The sequence below is a fragment of the Lucilia cuprina genome, chromosome 3, assembly GCF_022045245.1.
Source record: "Lucilia cuprina isolate Lc7/37 chromosome 3, ASM2204524v1, whole genome shotgun sequence".
NCBI classification, from domain to species: Eukaryota; Metazoa; Arthropoda; class Insecta; order Diptera; family Calliphoridae; genus Lucilia; species Lucilia cuprina.
In genome coordinates, this window is record NC_060951.1 from 31,609,303 (window position 1) to 31,630,978 (window position 21,676).

General features: G+C 29.6%; 1 protein-coding gene across 1 annotated transcript; it reads left to right on the top strand.

Moving 5' to 3' along the window:
• Positions 1-10,684: 10,684 nt before the first annotated feature.
• Positions 10,685-19,907, top strand: LOC111684963. The gene is made up of 4 exons (XM_046947040.1): positions 10,685-10,712; positions 10,791-10,910; positions 18,519-18,689; positions 18,877-19,907. The coding sequence occupies exons 1-4, from the start codon at positions 10,685-10,687 to the stop codon at positions 19,569-19,571; spliced, it is 1,014 nt and encodes a 337-aa protein (XP_046802996.1). The 3' UTR covers positions 19,572-19,907.
• Positions 19,908-21,676: the final 1,769 nt, after the last annotated feature.

Consider the following 21,676-nt stretch of genomic DNA (forward strand, 5'->3'; position numbering starts at 1 on the left):
GAACTAGAACTGAACTAGAACTGAACTAGAACTGAACTAGAACTGAACTAGAACTGAACAAGAACTTAACTAGAACTGAACTAGAACTGAACTAGAACTGAACTAGAAATGAACTAGAATTGAACTGGAACTGAACAAAAACAGAACTGTCCGCTAGATGTTTACCAAAGGCTTTACATGGAAATAATTTCACTTTCTGTGTTCTTTAAATTCATGTGTACAAAACAGAAAACATTTTAACTAACTTTGTAACAAATATTTAGATATTTTAAATTACTGACAAGAAAAAAACTCAAATTTTAAATCTAAAAAATCACGTACACGTATACCAAAGTAAATTAAACTAGTATAAAAACTATGCAACAAAAAAAATAAAAAAAACACGTACAATGTTATATTTCTCTTCTTGTTGTTGTTGCATGTGTTAGTGGTAGTAGCAATTTGACAATACCTTTATGCGTCAAAAATGAACACACACATAAATAATGGAAATATGTACAAGAGCTAACACTTAGCCATACATAACTATACATACATATATCAGCATTTCAGTATTCATCATTCATTTCCTGTTCGTCTTCTATGTAGACATAAACACATTGAAAAAAAATTTTTTTTTTGTTGATGCTGCTGCTACTACTAGTGATATTGTCTGACAGCAACAGCAGGACATTGTCCGCAATGTGGCAATGAAAATGAGTGTTGCAAACATATAACTCACTTTTATACTTAGTTGTACACATGATTTAACTGTTTAAAATTTCTTCTTTTGAAAAATCTCTCACTCTATTTAGGTTTTTATTCTGCTCGTATGAAAAACTGTGAATGTAAATGAGAGTATTTGTGTATTTCTTTTTTGTCGCATATACAGTGGGTTATTTTTTAGATAAATTCTGATTTGATAGACTATATTTAAAAAAATTCTAATTGATATATTCTTCATTTATAGACAATTTTCTGTATTTATCTATTAAGTGAATTTTTTCAAATTAAGCCAACGTCTTTATGCTATCATTGAAATGTTTTATATTTTATATTGTTTGCTTTTATTGTTCACTTTTTCCTTCAAATATTCATGATAGTTTAATATCCAGCTAGTGTAAGTAACTATAAAATTGAGTATGTTTGAATGTGCGTTTGTATTTTTTTTTCTGTCTGTCAATCCTTGTTAACTTTTTGAGTCCTTTTGGACATCATCAAGGTTACATGTTCTTAATGGCTTACCACACTTTTTTCCATTCATAGTACATTTACAGACAATTCAAAATGCAGCATCATCTATTATACGTGTGAAATATGCACTAGACAACATCAATTCCTGCGCTTATTTGAATTTCCTATAAATTCGTCGATTTTTCATGTAATTTAAGTATGAGTGTGTGTTTTTGCCCGAGTGTATGTGTGGCATTAACGCACAACACTACTGATTTTCTTGTCCTGTGATGTCATTTAAAGGTTGGTTGAGTTGCACACAACTTGACTGCAGTGATGTTCTGTTATATGAGTATCTAACAAATATTGTGAGAGAATATTCTTGTCAATACGTACACCATGTACGTATGCTGCGGTCACAGGTTAAGTGAGGTTGATAATTGCTGTCGAAATAAACTCCTTTAGGATTTTTGCGGAAATTTCTCAATAAGTGCAAATATTGATATCTTTGTAAGGGTATTGTGTGTGCAACAAAGACAAGTTTCATACAATATTTCAATCTTTCAATGGTTTCAGTTTGGCTACGAATGCTTCTTTCTATACGGATCGAGTTTTTAAATATCAGACATTATGTTAGTTGTTTATATAATAATATCTAACACATTCTGTTGCGTGGCCAAATTTGCCTAAAAGAACTTAAAAATATTACTCTCTTGCTGACTAAAGTTTGTGTATAACAGAAATTTTCTCACTAGTTCCAACTTGCTAAAGATAAATTGTAAAAGTCATTCACTTTTCACAAACACATGCTCTCCCATAAAATGCACTCTCTTTCTCTCTCGCTGAGTCAAGCTCTACTAAAACAGACTTTTTCGTTTTTTCAAACTCGCCTCAAGATTAGGTATCAAAGTAACATTCTCGCCTTATCATGGTTGATACACCACTCTAACACTAGTTGAAAAGTCCTCGCTTTAAGATTATGTATAAATGTCACACTCTTTAAAGTCACTCACTTTTTGCGAACAAATGTTCTCCCATAATATGCACTCTCTCTCTCTGAGTCAAGATTAACTAAAACAGACTTTTTCACTTGTTTAAATTCTACTCAAGATTAATTATAAAAGATACTCGCCTCATGAAGGTTGATCACCCATTCTCATGCTAGTTGAAGTTACTCGCCTAATGAAGGTCTATCACCCATTCTCATGCTAGTTGAAGTTACTCGCCTAATAAAGGTTGATCACCCATTCTCATGCTAGTTGAAAAGTCACTTTTGCTGAAGATTTTTTATGGAAATCACTCTCTTGCTCTCTCGCTAGTTTAAGATTCCTTATAAAAGGTACTATGACACGCTCGATCGTGTCTACATAAGCAAATTTATTGCTCGCTAAAGCTTGCCTATAAAAGCTACTAAAGAGAAGGACACTGTCTTCTTATGGATTGCATTTAAAAGGTCTATGGGTTGCATTTAAAAGCTAATTTGCTTGCTCCATCTTTATTATAAAAGCACTCACACTTTAGTATAAGCTTGCTTACTATTGCCTAATTTAAGATTCGTTACAAAAAGTACTCTATCGCAAGTGCGAGCTTGCTTACTTAAGCAACTTTTTTTGCTTAATCAATTCAGCTTATAAATGCAATTGATTATTCCCTTAAAAGTTCTTACTTGCTTGTTTAAACTTGCTTACTCTTTCGCAAGTTCAAGCTTGCCTACATAACTCAAACCTGCTTATTAATGGTACTCTATCACTACCTTGAACTCGCTCTGCTTTAAAAAGGCTTCTCTCTTACTAGCTGCTGTAAGCATATAAAACAATTTCTCCCGATAGCTCAAGCTTGTTTTTAAAATCTACTCTCTTGCTTAATCTTGTCTATAAAATGAATTTTCAAACTTGATATTAAAGACACTCTCTTTTAAGCTCAAGCTTCTTGCCTATAATATTTACAGTTTCGCTACTTATTTCAAACATGTATATACAATTTACACTCTCTGTCTTTAACTCAATCTTGCCTAAAGTTACTGCCAAAAGGCAGTAACTCATAGGCTTATGTTTATTTTGAAAAATGCAGATATGTATATTTTTTCACTTTAATCTATTTAATTGTTTAAACACTACACAAGTTTCAAAAGCTTATTTGATTTAAAATAAATTTCAAGCATGTTTGCACATGTCATTAAATACAAATTTGACACTTTCATTATTAAACCAAGTCTGAAATACTCCTAAAGCAAATATGTATTTACAAGTTTGACTTTAATATTTTGTGGCCAAAAATAACTTCCCTTACCCCCAAAAGTATAGTATGAAAAAAAAACAAGCAACAAACCACTAACTTCACTGTCTATACAGCACGTACCATATAGATGATGCATTCCTAAAACAAAATACAAAAAAAACTACTCTACTCTATCGATACGTTGGACATAAGCCACTAGTACAGCGACCATAATTTTCTTTATACCGGCACTGTCACTGCTTGAATGCTTCCACTGACTGCATTGAGGTCTGAACATGTTTAGGACATCATTACTACATATTTGTGGTTAAGTTTTACCGCAACATGCAATCATGCTAAAGACAATAGAATTTTTAGGCAAATAAAAACAGGAGTAGGAGTAAGGAAAAATTGAGCAGTAAATATTATAACTAAAGAATTTAAATTTTTAGTACAAAAAAAAAACTAAATTTTAATTATTATTGTCTTGATAAAATGTCACTCTTAATTAAATTATCTACAAAGAGCTTTTAATTTTTTTTTTTTTTTGATTTTTAAATCAATTAATTTTTTTAAACTTTTCTTTAAAAGAATTTAACAGAATATTCATTCAGAGTAAAATTTTATATAGATGTCCTTCTTTAGCTTTTGTTTTTTTTTAAGAAAAGTTTAAATTTAATTGTTTCTGTTTGTAACACGAACTATAGAATTTGTAGAAGCTATAGACAAGAACACTAACCTATTGCCTTTTCAATTAAAAACCTCAATAAAAAGTTTTTTTTTATCTTACAGTTTTTTGTTTGGTTCTCTTTTAAGCCTATGAATTCAAACTGACCACAAAATTTCACACATGTATCATCTTATACACATACATATATACATATGTATGTGTGGATGAAGCTAAATCATCGTCATCAGCATTGACACAAGCATCATTATCGTTCTCAACTACCTTTTAAACCACAAATTTTTGTAATATTCTAAATCAAAAGTTAAAGTCTGAAGATTAAAGGGCCTTATATCGGCGAGAGATGGTCGTTTGTGGAGAAGTTAAATCTAGAGAGAGATTTTCTTTTATAGGTTTCGTTTAAAGGGTTCGTAGACAATGTTTTTAAATAAAAATCTTGCGCAAGCGAGTGTCTTTTATAGACAATTTGGAACTAGCAAAAGAATGTCCTTGAGCTAGGTAGGTTAACAGGTCGTCCTCGCAATGTCTTGGGCACAGTAAATTGATCACATCGTGACACCTAAAGAGAGAAAACGGTCAGCATATTAGTACACTTTGAGCTAGGTAGTCTGGTTTCCTAAATCAAACGAGTTTCTCTCACCAATGTAAGATAGATCCGTTAAGTCATGCAAGAAAAAGCTATCCTGCAGACTCATTCATTATCTACTAGGGCAGATCCTGCAGAAGTTATTAATGGGTAAGTTAAGTCTTTTTGCAGTAAGGCTTCGTAAATTAACTTTCTGAATATAAAGAAGGGCTTAGGATCTTTGTGAGTTAAGAGATGGCAACATAATTCTCGGCTGTCTACAGGTTTCTTCAGTCATAAAGTATGTCGACGACTCTGAGCTATCAAAAGGTTAATTTTTATAGACAATTTGGAGCTTGCGAGATTTGAAGCTAGTAGATTCATCTAGATTTGAAGCTAGCAATTTAGTACAGACAATTTGTCATAATGTCTCTCATAGGCATGTGTGAGCTAGCGAGAATATCCTGGAAGCTCCTGCAGAAATCATTGCTGAATAAATTTAGTTTTTTGCAAGGAGCCAGTGGCAAGTCCCCACCGCTGTTAATTTTCGCATATTTACTCTCGGCTTGGGATCTATGTAGGTTTGAGAGATACAACATGATCCTCGCCTGTCTACAGATGGATTCAAATTTAGTGGGAGAGTGTCTTTTATAAACAATTTGAGCTAGCTAGAGAATTTCAATTATAGACAATTTCGAGTAAGCGAGAGAGTTACTCTATCTATCAAGTGAGAGAGTATCTTTAATTGAAAATTTAAAGTATTTTAAGAATATTATAAGGCCAACTTGAATTAGGGAAAAAGAGCATGTTATTAACTCGCTTGAACGATAGTGTGTCTTTTAGAGATAATATTAAGTCAGTGAGAGATGCATTTTAAAGACGGGCTTAAACGGGAAACAGAGTCACATTTATTAACAATTTTGAACACTTTATACTGATTATAGAAATCACTTTTATATATAAACTTATGAAAACGAGAGACACTTTTATAGTACAATTTGATTTAGCGAGAGTTTGTTTTTATTTACATATTAAGCCAGCGAGAGATTGTCTTCAGTTTATAAACAATCTAGATCAGTTTTGCCTATACACATACTGTTACACTTTCATTTGTATTGGTAAAGCAGCAGAGATCAAAATGTAACCCAAAATAAAACTGTACTAATAAAATGACTGCAACTAAAAAGTATATTCTTACTGTCAAATTGATATTATGAATTTTGACAGACAGCTTACATTAAAGTTCATATATAAAAAACTATCAGCTGTGCTCTCTCATTCACCTACATAAATTCGGCATTCTCAAAATTTTGTTGTTGTACTTCTGTGTGGATTTTAAAAAAAAGTTGCGTACAGATCTTACTTCGACAAATGCTGATCAGCAACTGAGTTGATTTTGTTTTGCAAGTTGAGAGATAATCAACTAACACATGTGCAAATAAAAAGATACACCAGTAAGCTTATAGTGTAGGTGAGTCAACGCAAAGTCAGCAGAACATTCTTGTCCTATCTCGCGTGATAGAGAATCGAGATTTTAGCCAACATTGATCTTTGATATATATACATATGTACATATATTTTGAGGCAAGCGATAGAGTTTCTTCAAATTGTTATTTGGATTATAATGACTTAATGGACTATTTGAACTTAGCTAGGGAATATATTTCTTTAAGTAATTTTCGATAGTGCCCTTTTAATTTGATTTTTGTAATCTTATTTAATTTATGATTTACCTGTTAAATATTTGAAAGTAGATATACTATATGTATAAGAATATGCAACCTTTTTATATATACATATAAACAAGACAAATGCACTCAAGCAAAGAAATCAATTAAAATCACATCACATTAAAATTTTCTACTAACGCAATACATATTGTTGCAACAATATTGCAACATATGAGTACTATTATAACCTATACATATTGTACAAACCTACAAGTGTGTGTTAGTGTATTTTAGAATATATGTGAAATACATAGTTTTTGTCTCTAAACAATACAGGAAGATTTTTAGAAAATTTTCTAAATAAAAGATTTTTCTAACCAAAAAATAACTCGAACTCTTGCTCTCTATTGTATGAGAGTTGAATTAAAGAACCTTAACTTTTTGTTACTTGATAAACAACTAATACCAATCTATTGACAACTAAAACCACAAATTTTCTATGAATTTGTGTATGTGTGTGTATATATTTGAAAGTTTTTGTGCGAGTGTGTGTGTGTGTCTATTGTAATGAAAAGAAGGAGATATGAGTAGAGCAGAAAAAGAATAGTAAAAACCAAAAATACTCTATAAAATATAAAACTCTTATAACACATCAAATGAATTTACATGCCTGGATTATACATGTAGATATGAATATAAAGAAAAAACCCAGTAAAATTATAAATTTTCTTTTTATAGAACATTTTTAATAGATTTTCTTTCATAGAATCATTTTAATAAATCATTGTTTTATTGAAAATTTTCAATAACTTTCTTCTTCTAAAAATTTTTGAATATATTTCCTGTTTATTGAAAACTTTCAATAAATTTTTTATACAAAATTTTGAACATTTTTTCTTTTCACATTTTCTTATAGAAAATTTTCTAAAAATTTTCTTCTTATAGAAAATTTTCTATAAATTTTTTTCTTATAGAAAATTTTCTATAAATTTTCTTCTTATAGAAAATTTTCTATAAATTTTCTTCTTATAGAAAATTTTCTATAAATTTTCTTCTTATAGAAAATTTTCTATAAATTTTCTTCTTATAGAAAATTTTCTACAAATTTTCTTCTTATAGAAAATTTTCTATAAATTTTCTTCTTATAGGAAATTTTCTATAAATTTTCTTCTTATAGGAAATTTTCCATAAATTTTCTTCTTATAGGAAATTTTCTATAAATTTTCTTCTTATAGGAAATTTTCTATAAATTTTCTTCTTACAGAAAATATTAAATTTTTTTTATAGAAAATTTCAAAAACTTTTCTTTTTATAGAAAATAAAAAAAATAAAGAAAATAAATTTTCTTTTTATAGAAAAGTTTCAATAAATTTTCTTTAAAAAAAAAAAATTCCATAAATTTCCTTTTTTTAAGAAAATTTTCAATCATTTTTTCTTATAAAGCTTTTCAAAAAATTCATGTATCTTTTATAGAAAGTTTACAGTAAATATTTCTTTTGTAAAATTTTTTTCTTAATTTTTTATAAATTCTCTTTTTAAGGAATATTTCCTATCAATTCCGTTTCACTTTCCAAATATTTTGTTGGGTTATCCGGTTCATAGTTGGCCTCTTATGCATATGTCGAGTACTATTCTGAGAAAAAAAACTATTTCTATGTATTAATTTTTGATTTTAAGAACAATTTAAAGAAATTTCTACATACATTCATGTATAAAGTGACAATAAATGATTTACTTGTAGATCGAGTAGAAAACAAAATTTTTGCAATTTTATATTACATAATACAATGCTATATACTCACTAGTATGTATGTCTACTTGTAGGCTTCCATTTAGTTTGTGGTTTATCTGCATGTGTGTGTGTGTGTGTAAATTTGTTAAAAATTAATCTATAAAAGTTGTTGAAATTCATTTTCAATAGTTCTGGCATCTTGTATTATTTCATTTTTTCATTTTATTCTTTTATAGAAAATTTAATTTGTAAAAAATAAAATTTAATTTAAAGCCAACATGAAGTCAGAATACTATAACACTTTATAAAATATCTTATAGTAAAAAGGTAGAAATTTAATTGTTTAAAAAAAGCATTTTAAATTCTTAAAAACTTTAAAATTTGAAATATTCTGTAATCTAGTTCAAAACTAAATATAATTGCTTTCAATAAACTTATGAATAGTAATATTTACTTTTCAAGGGATTAAATAGTAATCAACACTTTAAAACCAATATTTCTTAGATCAATTGTACCTTTAAAACTTGCCCAACATATATGAATGTCTTTACGTGAACCCCTAACGTGTTAGCTTTATTTCACGGTGGTCTTTTTCAAGCACTAGGTGAGCTTCTGTGACGATGAGTCGTCGCCCCATTGTGCTTCTTACATGGGTGCCAATTTACTTATATAGAATTTCTCGTCCAGTATACGTGCAATTTGCTTAAGTACTTGAGCTATCTAATCTCTGACCATTGATGCCGCGTTGCTTAAGTTCCGGGTTACAAAAAAAAACTTCCGTGTACAACCACGTAGATGGGATGGACTCTGTTGAGTCGGCAACAGCGCCTAGAGACGTTAACGGTAGACCGAAGTAAAAGCCGAAGACTTTCTTATTACTCACAGAGAACACACTTTGGTAAATCTGATATGAATAGAGTTTGAACAAGATACCTAGACAAGAAAGGAAAATTCAATGCTAATAGTTGTATATGATACCTTTCATCCATCATCTTTGAAACCAGCACACTTGCCATTCATCCAACACACTCATAGAGAACAATATCCAAAACATCCTGTATCATATACATTTAACACCAACTTATTTCCGAAGCTTTGTCTTACAGTTACTCCTGTGTTGTCACCTGCAACAGAATCAAAGTTATCCCAAATTATAGATTTTACCGTGCATCAGTCGTTTTACCGCAACTTACTCTTTTCGCGAATTTTTGTTTAAGCCACAGCTAAGAATATCTGACATCCTCATTCTAGGTATACAGGCAAATGGGGCCCGTATACCCCTTCACTCATCCTGTATCATATACATTTAATACCAACTCATTCACAGCGCTTAGTCACACAGTCACTCCTCTGTTGGGTATCCTTTATTATCGGCTCATCATACCGATTTATAGACTTTACTTGCTCTTCTCGCTTTTGGTTGAAACTACAGTTACTACGTGGATCCCGAAGGGACCTCAACCAGGAAATAGTCCTGGTTCTCTTGTTCGACACCATGTCAATCATTCTAAGGAATATCACTAAGGGGTGAAGTGACATCTCTAGTTTATAGTCTCAGCAAACTAGAGGTGCTGATAGCACATACTCTCCCCGGTATTGCAATAATACCAAGATGGGGTAACATGTCCCCGGAGGATATAACATGTATATTAAAACAAGCTCTAATTAGCTTCAAACTGCACTTAAAGACAGTTTTGATCGGCCATCTTTCGCCAGCATAAAATTGTCTATAAAATTCTCTTATTAGCTTAAAATTGTTCATAAAATTATTTCTTGGTTATTTTTAAAAATTGTCATAAATTCTGTCTCTAGCTAGATCGAAATTCTTCACAAAGGACAAAATCTCATTTTCTTTGAAGAAAATATAGAACAAATTATCTCTAAATTATAAATAAAAGAATATCTCTCGCCAGCTTCAAATTGTTTACAAAAAATAATCTCCCGTTAACCCAAAACATTCTATAAAGGACAACATTTAGCTGGCCTAAAATTATATATAAAAGATCTCTCACTAACTCAATAATTTCTATAAAAGACATTCTCTAGATGGCTCGAAATGATTTATATAAAACAATCATTTTCTCGCTCAAAGTCATCTACCAAACATAATCTCAGCTGGCTCAATATTATCTATAAACTCTCTTTAAAATAAACAACAAGTCACTTGGATCGAAGGGAAAGAGATATATATTATTTCGATAACTTTAGCTTTCTTAAATAAGGCTATTAAAAACAATCTCACGCAGGCTAAAAATTATCTCTCTCTCTCTTTAAAAGACAACATTTCGCTAGCTTAAACTCTCAATGGCTCGAAATTTTCTCAAAATTTTCCATAAGAGAAATTCTCTCGCTAGTTCAAAATTATCTATAGAAGTTCTTCTCTCGTTAGCTTTAAATTACCTTTAATTGACATTCACTAACTGGCTTTTTCTTTTAAATATAATTACTGTCTAGCTCAATATTATTTATAAAAGATAATGTTGAACGAGCGAGAGAGTAAAACTCTCGCTTAATAACACTGTAAAAGAAAACTAATATAATAGTTTGCAACTCATCACATTTGTTTGATAATAATCTTTTAGTTTTATTTAATTCTTTTTACCATAATAATTTTGCAATTTATTTTCATTATAAACTATTTAGCTCATAAACATTAACGAATGATTTATAATCATTTAACATTACCAAGTAGGTTTTGTTGCAAACCATTTTTTAATGTCTCTATATACAAATAATGTCCTTTTGTATTTTCTTCTCTCTTTACAGTTCATCCTGTTATTCAAGTACCAAATCAATTAGTCGGTGCACCACTTGGTACTGATGTTCAAATTGAATGTCACGTAGAGGCTTCACCAAAATCAATTAACTACTGGATTAAGGACACTGGTAAGTTTGTATGTGTATGTGTGTGTGTGTGTGTCAAAACTAGGTATCTATGTATATATATGTAAAAATGTTAAATGTGTTCATGAACACAATACATAAACAATTTGCAGTTCTCATATACATGTATTTACACATGTTGTACTTTTGCACGAATACCAAGTGAAATACTTTAAAATATTTTATGTTTTGAAGTGTAACAACATGAAACGTTTTATGGCTGTAACAACATCAGTCCATGTTATTTCGTAGTTATTTTTAAATTTTATAGACATTTATAACAGAAGGTGCTGCTGCAATATGTAAACAATTTTTTATAATAGTTTTACTTCTTTCTTTTGTTATTCACCAAACATTCTGAGTCATTAGTCAAATTTTTTGAGGTAAATGGCTAATTTGAGGTAAAAAAAAAAATTCCAAAAAAAAGTAATAAATTTATACAAAATTAAAAGGCAATCTTTAAGAAGGCCATAATATAAGATAAGTTTCAAGATCACAAAATTGTTGCTGTTTATATAATTTTAATATTTTGTTGTCCTCTTATTATTGTCTTTATAAATAATAAACATTATTATCATTTTATTACAATAATTTCATACAGATTTATGTCAAATACTATTGTCTATTTTCTAATAATGCTTTACAACTTGTCCATTAAAGAAAATTATATTAACAAAATTGTTATATAATAATTACAACGAGAAGTCCAATCATACTTTAGTGAATAGTCTTAAAACTGAATTTTCAACACGTATGAATAGCAAGACAGAGCTGTAAAGTTAAAAAACTTCAAAGAATTTTTCACAAAAAATCTGGACAATGATGTGATAAATTTTATATGTGATTCTGCATCATAAAGATATTAAATGTGTTCAAAGATGCCTCTTATATAACTCACGTGAGAACTAGCTAGAGATTTCTTTTCAAGAATCTGCTATAGATTATTTTTTATAAACAGATTCCATATCTTCTATGTACAATTTAATTCTATCAAGAGTTTGTCACTTGTAGAATATTTAAAGAAAATGAGAGATTGCTTTCATTTTTAATACACTGCTAGGAGAGATCAAGATATTGAAGCAGAGAAAGGCAAAGATTAGAAATTGGTTCTCTTACTGGTCTTGTTTGTTTTAAATACAAATGCACGTGAAAGAAAGAGTATAGGAGAACTCTTTTAAAAGTTCATTGCATTTCGCAGATTTAAAGTTTGAAAGAGAGATTATTTTTCTACACAATCTAACGATAGCGAGTTTGCTAATAAGAGATTATCTTTTATAGATATATTGGAGACGAGAGAGGTATTTTATAGATAATTTAGATTAGCGTGAGGTTGGCTTTCCTAAATAAAAAGAAATCAGCAAAGGATTTTCTATTATTGACAGTTTGGAGCTAGCGAGACAATGTCTTTTTATAGATTATTTAGTCTGATCTGCATATGGATCAACACAGAGATTTGTAAGTTTCTATACTAATGAGGGACCAATACGTTAACCTAACTTGATAGTTTATAGATGGCACCAAATATAAAGTTTAAACACTGGAGCAGGAATTGGTGGCCCAAATATATTAAAGGTTATCCTTACAGTTGCCTTACAATCTTACAGCCGAAAGTCTAGTCAATTATCATTTGCATAAGAGATTGTCTAAGAAGAAAGTTAAGAGGATTCCAGGATAAAATACCGAACTACCGGGTATAGTTCTTGACTGGTTCACATATCTCAATGTATTGGTTGGTTAAAATAAGCTAACACTAGAGGTCACTCTGGAAGATTATCTGTAAAACAGGTTCACATTAGTTGGATCGCAACCTTGTTTGGTATGCCCAAAGAAAAATGTGATTTTAATGTTATATCCGAATTTCTTCGCCACTATAATTTAATATCAGTACACAGACAGGAAAAAAGCTTCATAACGCTAACAAAAATTCTGCAGTGAACTGTAGACTAAGACCTCCGAACCTCACAGCTACTGTGACTTTTTAGAACGAGTATTCTGAAAGGTGCATTTCCAAAAGCCATTGTCACTTAACAAGAGTGACAGGACACCACCAGTAACTGCTTCAATGAACAGCAGACTAAGACCTTTGAACCTCACAGTTACTGTGACTTCTTAGAACAAGTATTGTGGAAGGTGCATTTCTATCGCCTAATGAAGATCATAACTCAGATGGCAGTGTCGTGACCACTGCTCTTTCAATCAATCATTATTAATATGTCTGAGGTCCTACGGAGTTCCCTCGTGGCCATATGGAGTTCCCTTGCCAATTCTTTCGGCGTTTTTTGATATCAAAAGTTTTTAATTTGGATCTGGATACTGTAGACACCTTCTTTGTTTAGAAAGTATGTTCGTTCTTTCACTTCCATTATCCCAGTAGTGTGGCTGGGCGACATATAAGACCCAAAATATGCGAATGTTTGTGGAGACAGAGCATTCCCCAAAGTATCAATAGGGTATTTTTGTTTGGTTCGCCCCTTCTATCGACTCTAACCAGTTATTGCCTTCTCCTTGTCGTGTTTTTTTACGTGTTTGAGCAAAGTGCAAGTCGCGAAGAAGCTCACCCAACGTCCATTATCTAAGAGTTATATGGTATCTGTACGAAACAGAGCTAACCCTCAGTTTAAAGTCATTCGTGTAACAACAAATTCACGGTATACTGCTTCGCCTTACAACGATCTCCTATCTCTAAACAACAGCCCAAAATTCGACAAATAAATTGAAGGTTTTAAAGTTCTGTCACAGCTAGATGAACATCTCTATAGTCTGTGATTACATATATGTACTTAATAATCTACATTGTTTTAACACATACATATATGTATATACGTACTCTCACTTACACTCTAAGTAATTCTTAGAAACAGATAAAATGTACTCACGTTCGTTAACATTAATAAATACAGAACTTATATACATAGACATAAAAAAGCAGTTATGGGAATTTTTTTCAAATTCTATAAACAAGTTCGCAATAATAAAGGTTGCCTGAACTACATTGACACATTAAAAACTTCTTCGGTAGGCCATATATTTTTTACTTCACACAAGTTCGAAAATGGTATGGGCTTTGGCCATCACTGTTATATGTATAATAAATACATGTCTTATGCGAATATTATTAGTGTTACTATTTTATTATTGTTGTTTTTGTCTTTGTTATTTTGTAACTACATACTATTATTATTGTTGTTTCTATTATTGTTACGATACTCTCATAAAAATGTTATTGTGGTTGGAGTAGTACGAATAGTTGTATAAGTATAAAAACAAACACTTAATGATTTGATAGAAAATTTTATGAATTGTCTATTTATATACTTACACATTTGGTCATTATACATTACACAACTTTAGTGGGGAGGTTATATTGGGTTTGTGTTGATGTTTGTAACGCAAAAATAATATTGGTACTATACCCAACTTAAAGTATAACAATCTGCTTAGAATCATTTTTTGAGTCGATTTAGCTATGTCCGTCCATCCATATTCAAGGTTTACATGGACGGACGGACAAACCACAGGTCGAAATTTTGAAGATAATTCAAGAAAATTTGGTACAAGATCTTCCCGGAATGAAATCTATTGAAAATAGTTAACATTGTTCCATTATTTCACCTTGCCCTCATGCAATTGAACCCGTCGAATAGAGTTTTTAAATTCATAATTATGTTTAATATATTCTTATCTCGGCAAAAAGCTCTTTAATAGCCTTAATGGCTCTCATGAATTTTATAATTATAGGGCTTCATTTGACCTTAGCCCTCTATAAAAAGACCTCTTCAAAATTTAACTTAAATGTCCAAAATTTTATTCAACTATAAGGCAATATACAATTCAACTTAAATGATTTATTATTAAAATTTTATCACATTTTTTTGTAACAGGTGTACGGTATTATATGGTCAGCATCGCCTGACTATAATTTCTTACTTGTTTTCTTTCATTCTTACAACATACTTAAACAAAGTACTAAACAGAGATGGTTAAGAAATTTATAGAAAAAGTACCACCAATAGTTTTGATATGCAGATATCAAGTAATAATTATTTCCAATAAATTTTTTCTAAATTAACTTTATTCACTACAAGTCTAAAATTTAATTGGTTTTCCACGGTTTCTTTAGTTTTTCAAAATAACAATTTCCAGTTTATCACCAAAATCTTTGAAAAACTTAAATTTTTTGCTTTCTATTTGATTATTTTTACATATGAAATGGACCTTAAATTTAATATATTCAAATCGGAATTTCCCCCAAAAGGTACCATCCAAATTTATAATTTTTCCCTAGTACCAGTTAAATGACATATTTATATGTATTTATATATGTAAAAGAATTTGTTAATATATACATACATATGTATGTATGTATGTATGTATGTATGTATGTATGTATGTATGTATGTATGTATGTATGTAACGTATCCGTACAATCAAAACAAATGAACCAGACTTAAATTGTAATGAATGAGTAAAAGAATAAAATGTTTAAAAGAAAATTACACAGAATGTAAGTGGAAAACAATAAGAAACAAAAAAAAACAATAAAAATAGAGGGAAAATAATAGACAATAATGTTAAATGTATGAGTAAATACGTATGTATTATACATATGTAAGTATATGTACATAAGTATGTATGTAGTGAAATTACAAAAACACAAAATAATAAAATTATATTTGCACGACTGTAAATGAAATGTTGACAAGAAAAGGGGAAAACCCACAAAATAACTAAGTATTAAGTATTGTTGTGTTCAATGCCAGGCTTTTAAGGAAATAAGTTTTTAGACAAACTTAGACAAAAATTTAATGTTTATTGACATTTATTTTCATTTGAGAAAAGAAGAAAAGTAGCATAATCAATTTATATTTATTATAGCAGTATTGTGTTTATATTGATGATGATATTTGTTTAAAAGGGGAATTAAACTAAGAAGAAAAATAGTTTTTAAATGCATAAAATTCCATGAATATTAAAACCACTGTAATGAAATCAGAATTTTGTGGAAATTATATAATATATTATGATTAGTAGAGGCTATAAACGAAATTGTAAAATCGGCCATTAGCCAATCTTTAAAGAAAACTATAGTCGCTGTGTTTAATTCATTTATTAATATAATGAAATCGGAATCTATATACCAAACTAAAGTCGAGCATGTAGACCAAACTGAATAGAATTCTTATGGGAAACAAATCTATAGACAAGACTGCAGATCTCTTTATCGTTCCGCAATATTGAGGTGACAACCAATCTCACTATAATCAAGAGTAAAAACTTAAACTATAGACCATACTATGCAGAAATTCTAGACTATAAATCCCACCTAGTTAGCAAAAGAGGACTATAGTCAAGACAACAGATACGACTATAATGAGTATAATGATAATATACGATACAATATAGATTAGATTATATACCAGATATTATGCTATAGTACCGATAAGTGTATAGTTGAGTTATCAGATCAGCCAAAAAAGAGACAATACACTTTATAGTACAGTCGAGACATAATTAAGTTAATAATAGTTCTTCGATAACCCAGCAGTTCGACGGGACAGTCCCGTACTGACCACTTAACCTACCACTTGTGGTGCCCTCTAGCCACCTGACTAACCAGGTGACTATCATTTTAACACGGGCTTGTCCTACGAGGAAATCAATCGTCACTCTACACCCTACAAAGAGACAGAGTAATCTCCAAATGGGTTCTTGGAAGTCAGTCACATTACTAGCTATTTAACTGGCGCTACTTTTCTTGCTATAAAACTAAAACATGGACGTGTTCTAGGATAGCGACGATTAACTTTCATTGGAGCCAACAGGTGGTAAGATATTGATGGAAAAATTAAAAATTTCTAGTGTCTGCTCTCTAGAATACCATGGGACATCAATGTGACGATTGACCCGAATGATAAAATTTTGAGTCAACCAGATGGTGGCATATTAGTAGAAAGTAACAATCATTTCTCCAAAAATAAGTAAAATAACTACTTTCGGAAGTTCAATAAAATGAAAAACAACTTTTAAGAGTATAATCTCTAGAGTACTCTACAGACGATTGCCTCCGCTCTCGCTTACAAAGGAGACACTAAAGTGACGACTGTCTTCATTCTCGATTACAAAGAGTTTATTTGTGACGAATGACCCAAAACATACGAATTAAAATCATACAGGTGGTTAATTACTGTCTTTTTCGTATGCATTGACTCTTTGCCGAACTGCTGGGAATCTGACACCTGCGCGGTCCTTTAGGCAGAAGAATCCGGGAACTTAATCTAGAAATTTTGACTATACATATAAACTTGTATAGCTTTGCATCAATTAAAGCTCCTAACACCAATCTTATTAATTCCAAATGTCTTCTCATTTCTAAATCATTGACACAACTGACACAACATCACTTTGAATTGGTATGGGAACAAGGACATGAGAGTACCCGGGGAAATTAAATATCTTATGAATGCGCAACGAAAGGATCGTCCCTATACTTAAAGCTCGTGCAAAGGGATATTCACACTCCCCTAATGACCCTATGAATATTGATAGATGACTTGTCTTTAAGTGAGACGGAACTCAGGTGGTCAAATATCATCACTTGAAAAATATCGATACTGCACTGGCCTATTTTATATTTTAGTAAGAACTCGACTAGGCTTCTAACTGGTGTAATTACTGGGTACTGCATGATTGGATATATGTATGTCGGAACGTATGGACTACCTGCGACTATGTGACTGCACAGCGTCACTAGTAAACATGATGGGTTTTATAAGAAATACCGTCTGGTTTTCACAAAGACCTCCAGAACTAAGTAGTCAACGAAATTTGGGAGGGAAAGCATTTCTATAGAAATAAGAAAATGTTCTATAGAAAAAACAAATTTTTCAAAAATGTTCTATAGAAAAGAGAAATTTTCCAAAACAAATTTTTAGAAAAGAGAAATTTTGAGAAAATTTTTATAGAAAAGACAAATTTACTGGAAATTTTCAATAGAAAATATAAAATTTTTATGATAGTAGACATATTTCGAAAATTTTCTATAGATAACAAAAATGTTCTATAGAAAAAACAAATTTTCCGAAAATTTTCTATAGAAAAGAGAGAATTTTCGAAAATTTTCAATTGAAAAGAGAAATCTTTCGAAACTTTTCTATATAAAAGAAAAAATTTTCGGAAAATGTTCTACAGGAAATAGAATATTCCATAAATTTTCTACAGAAAATGAAATTTTCCGAAAATTTTCTATAGAAAATATACATTTTCTTAAAATTTTGTATAAAAAATATGAGTTTTTTAGATTTCTATAGAAAATTAAAATTTTCTGAAAATTTTCTAAGGAAAATAAAAAATAAAGAAAATATAAATTTTCCGAATAATTTCTTTCTATAGAACAAAAAAAAAAATCTTAAATTTTCTGTTTTTCTAAGAAGAGGAAAACCTGGAAAATTATCTATAATTATTGAAAAATTTTACTTTTCTTTTAGAAATAATGACTTTAGACATTTAATATACATATATAATTCATTGTTAACTGTTCTGCTAAACTATTCAATACATCAATCTAGTTCATAATAATATTTACCCCCTTTTTAATTTCTATTTAATCAACAGGTGAAATGATAGTATCATCATCCAAATATCACGTACAGGAAAACTCTAAATCAATGTATGAGACCAAAATGACACTGATTGTACGGAAATTCCAAAAAGAGGATGTGGGCTCGTATCGTTGTATTGCCAAAAATTCACTAGGAGAAGTGGACAGCAGCATAAGACTTTATGGTAAGTAGAGGAAAAATACAACAAAAGAAGAAATTAAAACTCTTATATCAAATCTACAAACAATTAAATCAGTTCAATTCAATTCAATCAATCTTGTTAGAGAGTCGCAATGACACAATGCAAAAAGAATAACTTTATTTTGTTGAATGTAGCATAAATGTTATTATTGTTTTTGTATTATTAATAGAAATCCCTGGACCAAGTCGTAAAACGCCAGTTAATAAACATGGCAGTAACGCAGATGCCGACACCAATGACATTTTAAAACAAAAACAATTACGCGTCACATATCAACCTGATGATGAAGATCTTTATGGCTCGGCGGAGGATTTTGATGACAGCGATTTACCATTGCCACCCTTAACGCCAAATGTTTATTACACCTCAGGAGGAGGAGGAGGAGGTGGAGGTGGTGCGGGAGGCTCTGCCAATAATGCTGCAAACTCCAACAGTCACCATCATAAACACGGTACTCATAAACCTCACAGCCTGGATTCTGTTAATGGTGGACGACATCACTACAACACCATGGGTAACTCGTTCGAGTTTGGTGCAAATGGTGTTGGTGGTGGTATTAATGGCCTACCTGGTGTTATAAGTAACAGCAATGTTGTTACGCGTAAACCCACATATTATAGTAAAACGGAAGTTCGTAGTGGTGCCATGGACAATAATGACATCACATCGTCTGCACCAGCCTCCGGCCGTTTATATCATCAGCCAGTGCAAAAATTGTCTATAGCTTTGGCTGACTGGCCTTTATGGTGTTGCCATTGTTGTTGCTTTTCATTTTGGTCTTTTCAACGTCATTGGCCGTATTTAATAGTTTTATTGTCAGTATTGTACAGTTTAATCACAACATTTTGTTGGAATTTATTATAATACACAACAACTACAACAGCAAGAGCAGCAGCAGCAGCAACAATTGCAAAAGCACCAGCAATAACAGCAACTACAACAACGACGACAATACCATCAACTATGTCAACAACATCGACAATGTACAGTTTTGCACCGCAGTGAGAAAAATAAATAAAAATCCAAAACAAAAAAAAATGAGAAAAATAAAAGTTATATAGTAAAATAAACTTTACGTAGAACGTAAAGTTGCAAATTACAAAAATAAAAAGATAAATAAAATGAAATATTGATAAAAATAAATAAAGCCGCATATTTTATAACTTCCCTCTGAACAGTAAAAATAAACTCAAGTTAAACAAAGAATTCAAAACATTATCTTTGTATAGAAAATCTTTGAAAAATTCTGTTTTCTATAGAAAATTTTCGAAAAATATATATTTATATAGAGAATTAAGAAAACAGTTTTATATAGAATTTTTTCAATAGAAAATGTCTAATTTTTATTGAAAAATTTCCGAAAATTTTTCATTTCTATAGAAAATTTTTCGGAAATTGCTCACTTATATAGAATATTTTCGGAAAATATCTCAGTTCCATAAAAATTTTTAAGAAAATTTTCACATTCTATAAAAAAATTTCAAAAAAAATCTCTGATTTCTTTAAAAAATTTTCAAAAAAAATCATATTTCTTATAATACGATATTCTCTCGTTTCTATAGAACAATTTATAAAATTTCTCATTTATTTAAAAAACTCAATTCAAATTCTACTTTCTATAGAAAAATTTTCCAAAAATTTCTCATTTCTATAGAAAATTTTCCAAAAATGTCTTATTTATAACTATTTTTTGAATTTTTTTCATTTGTATGGAACATTTAAGGAAATTTCAAAATTTCAACTTTTTTAAGAAAAGTTTCGGAAAATTTCTACTCTCTTTAGAAAATTTCTACTTTTTTTTAGAAAATTTCTACTTTCTTAAGAAAAATTTCTTTTAAAAATTTCAGAAAAATTCTACTTTCTTAAGAAAAGTTCCGGAAAGTTTCTACTTTCTTAAGAAAATATCTTATTTTTTAGAAAATTGTTGGAAAACTTCTCATTTCTATAGAAAATTTTTGGAAAATTTCTAAGTTCTATAGAAAATTTTAGAAAAACTTCTACTTTCTATGAAATTTTTTGGGAAATTCTTACTTTCTTAAGAAAATTTTTGAAAAATTTATACTTTCTTTAGAAAATTTTCGAAAATTTTCTCATTTCAATAAAAAATTCTGAGAAATTATTTTATAAAATTTCTCATTTCTAATGAAAATTTTTCCAATTTTTATAATTTCTATAGAAATTTCTCATTCGAAATTTTGAAAAATTTTGTCGTTTCTATAGAATACCTAAAATTTATATAAAAAATGTTAGGAAAATTTTGCAGTTCTATATAGAAAACCTCCAAGTTCCTTAGGAAACTTTTGGAAAATATTCTTTAAACACTTTTTTTAAATTTTTCTGTTCTATATAAAATTTCAAATTCAATAACAAATTAAAATTTGTTGCCATTAAAAATTTACGGAAAATTTCTAAGTTCTAGAAAATTTATGAAGAATATCTAAGTTCTTTGGAAAATTTCTACTTTCTAAAAAATTTTTAGTAAAATTTCTACTCTCCATAGAAAATTTTCGCAAAAATTTCACTTTTCTACCAAAAAATTTTCAATAACTTCTCTTATCGAAAAATTGTTACTTTCTATAGCAAATTTTGGAAAAATTGTTTGTTTCTATAAACAAATTATAAAAATTTCTGTTTGCTATAGAAAATCCATAAAAAATTCCTTAAAATTCGTTTTTCTATAAAAAAAAAAAAAAATGATAAAATTTACAATTCCATAAAAAATGTTGTCCAAAAAAAAACACTATTCTATAGAAAATTTTTGGAAAATGTCTCTTTTCTAAAAAAAAGTAAAATTTTACTCTTTTAGAGAAAATATCAGAAAAAATTCCCTTTCCTATAGAAATTTTTAGGAAAGTTTCACTTTTCTATAGAAAATTATTGAAAAAATACATTTTTCTATAAAAAATTTTGTTTTGAGAAAATTTTTGGATTATTCCTTTTTTATATAGATTTATATATATTTTTTTTTA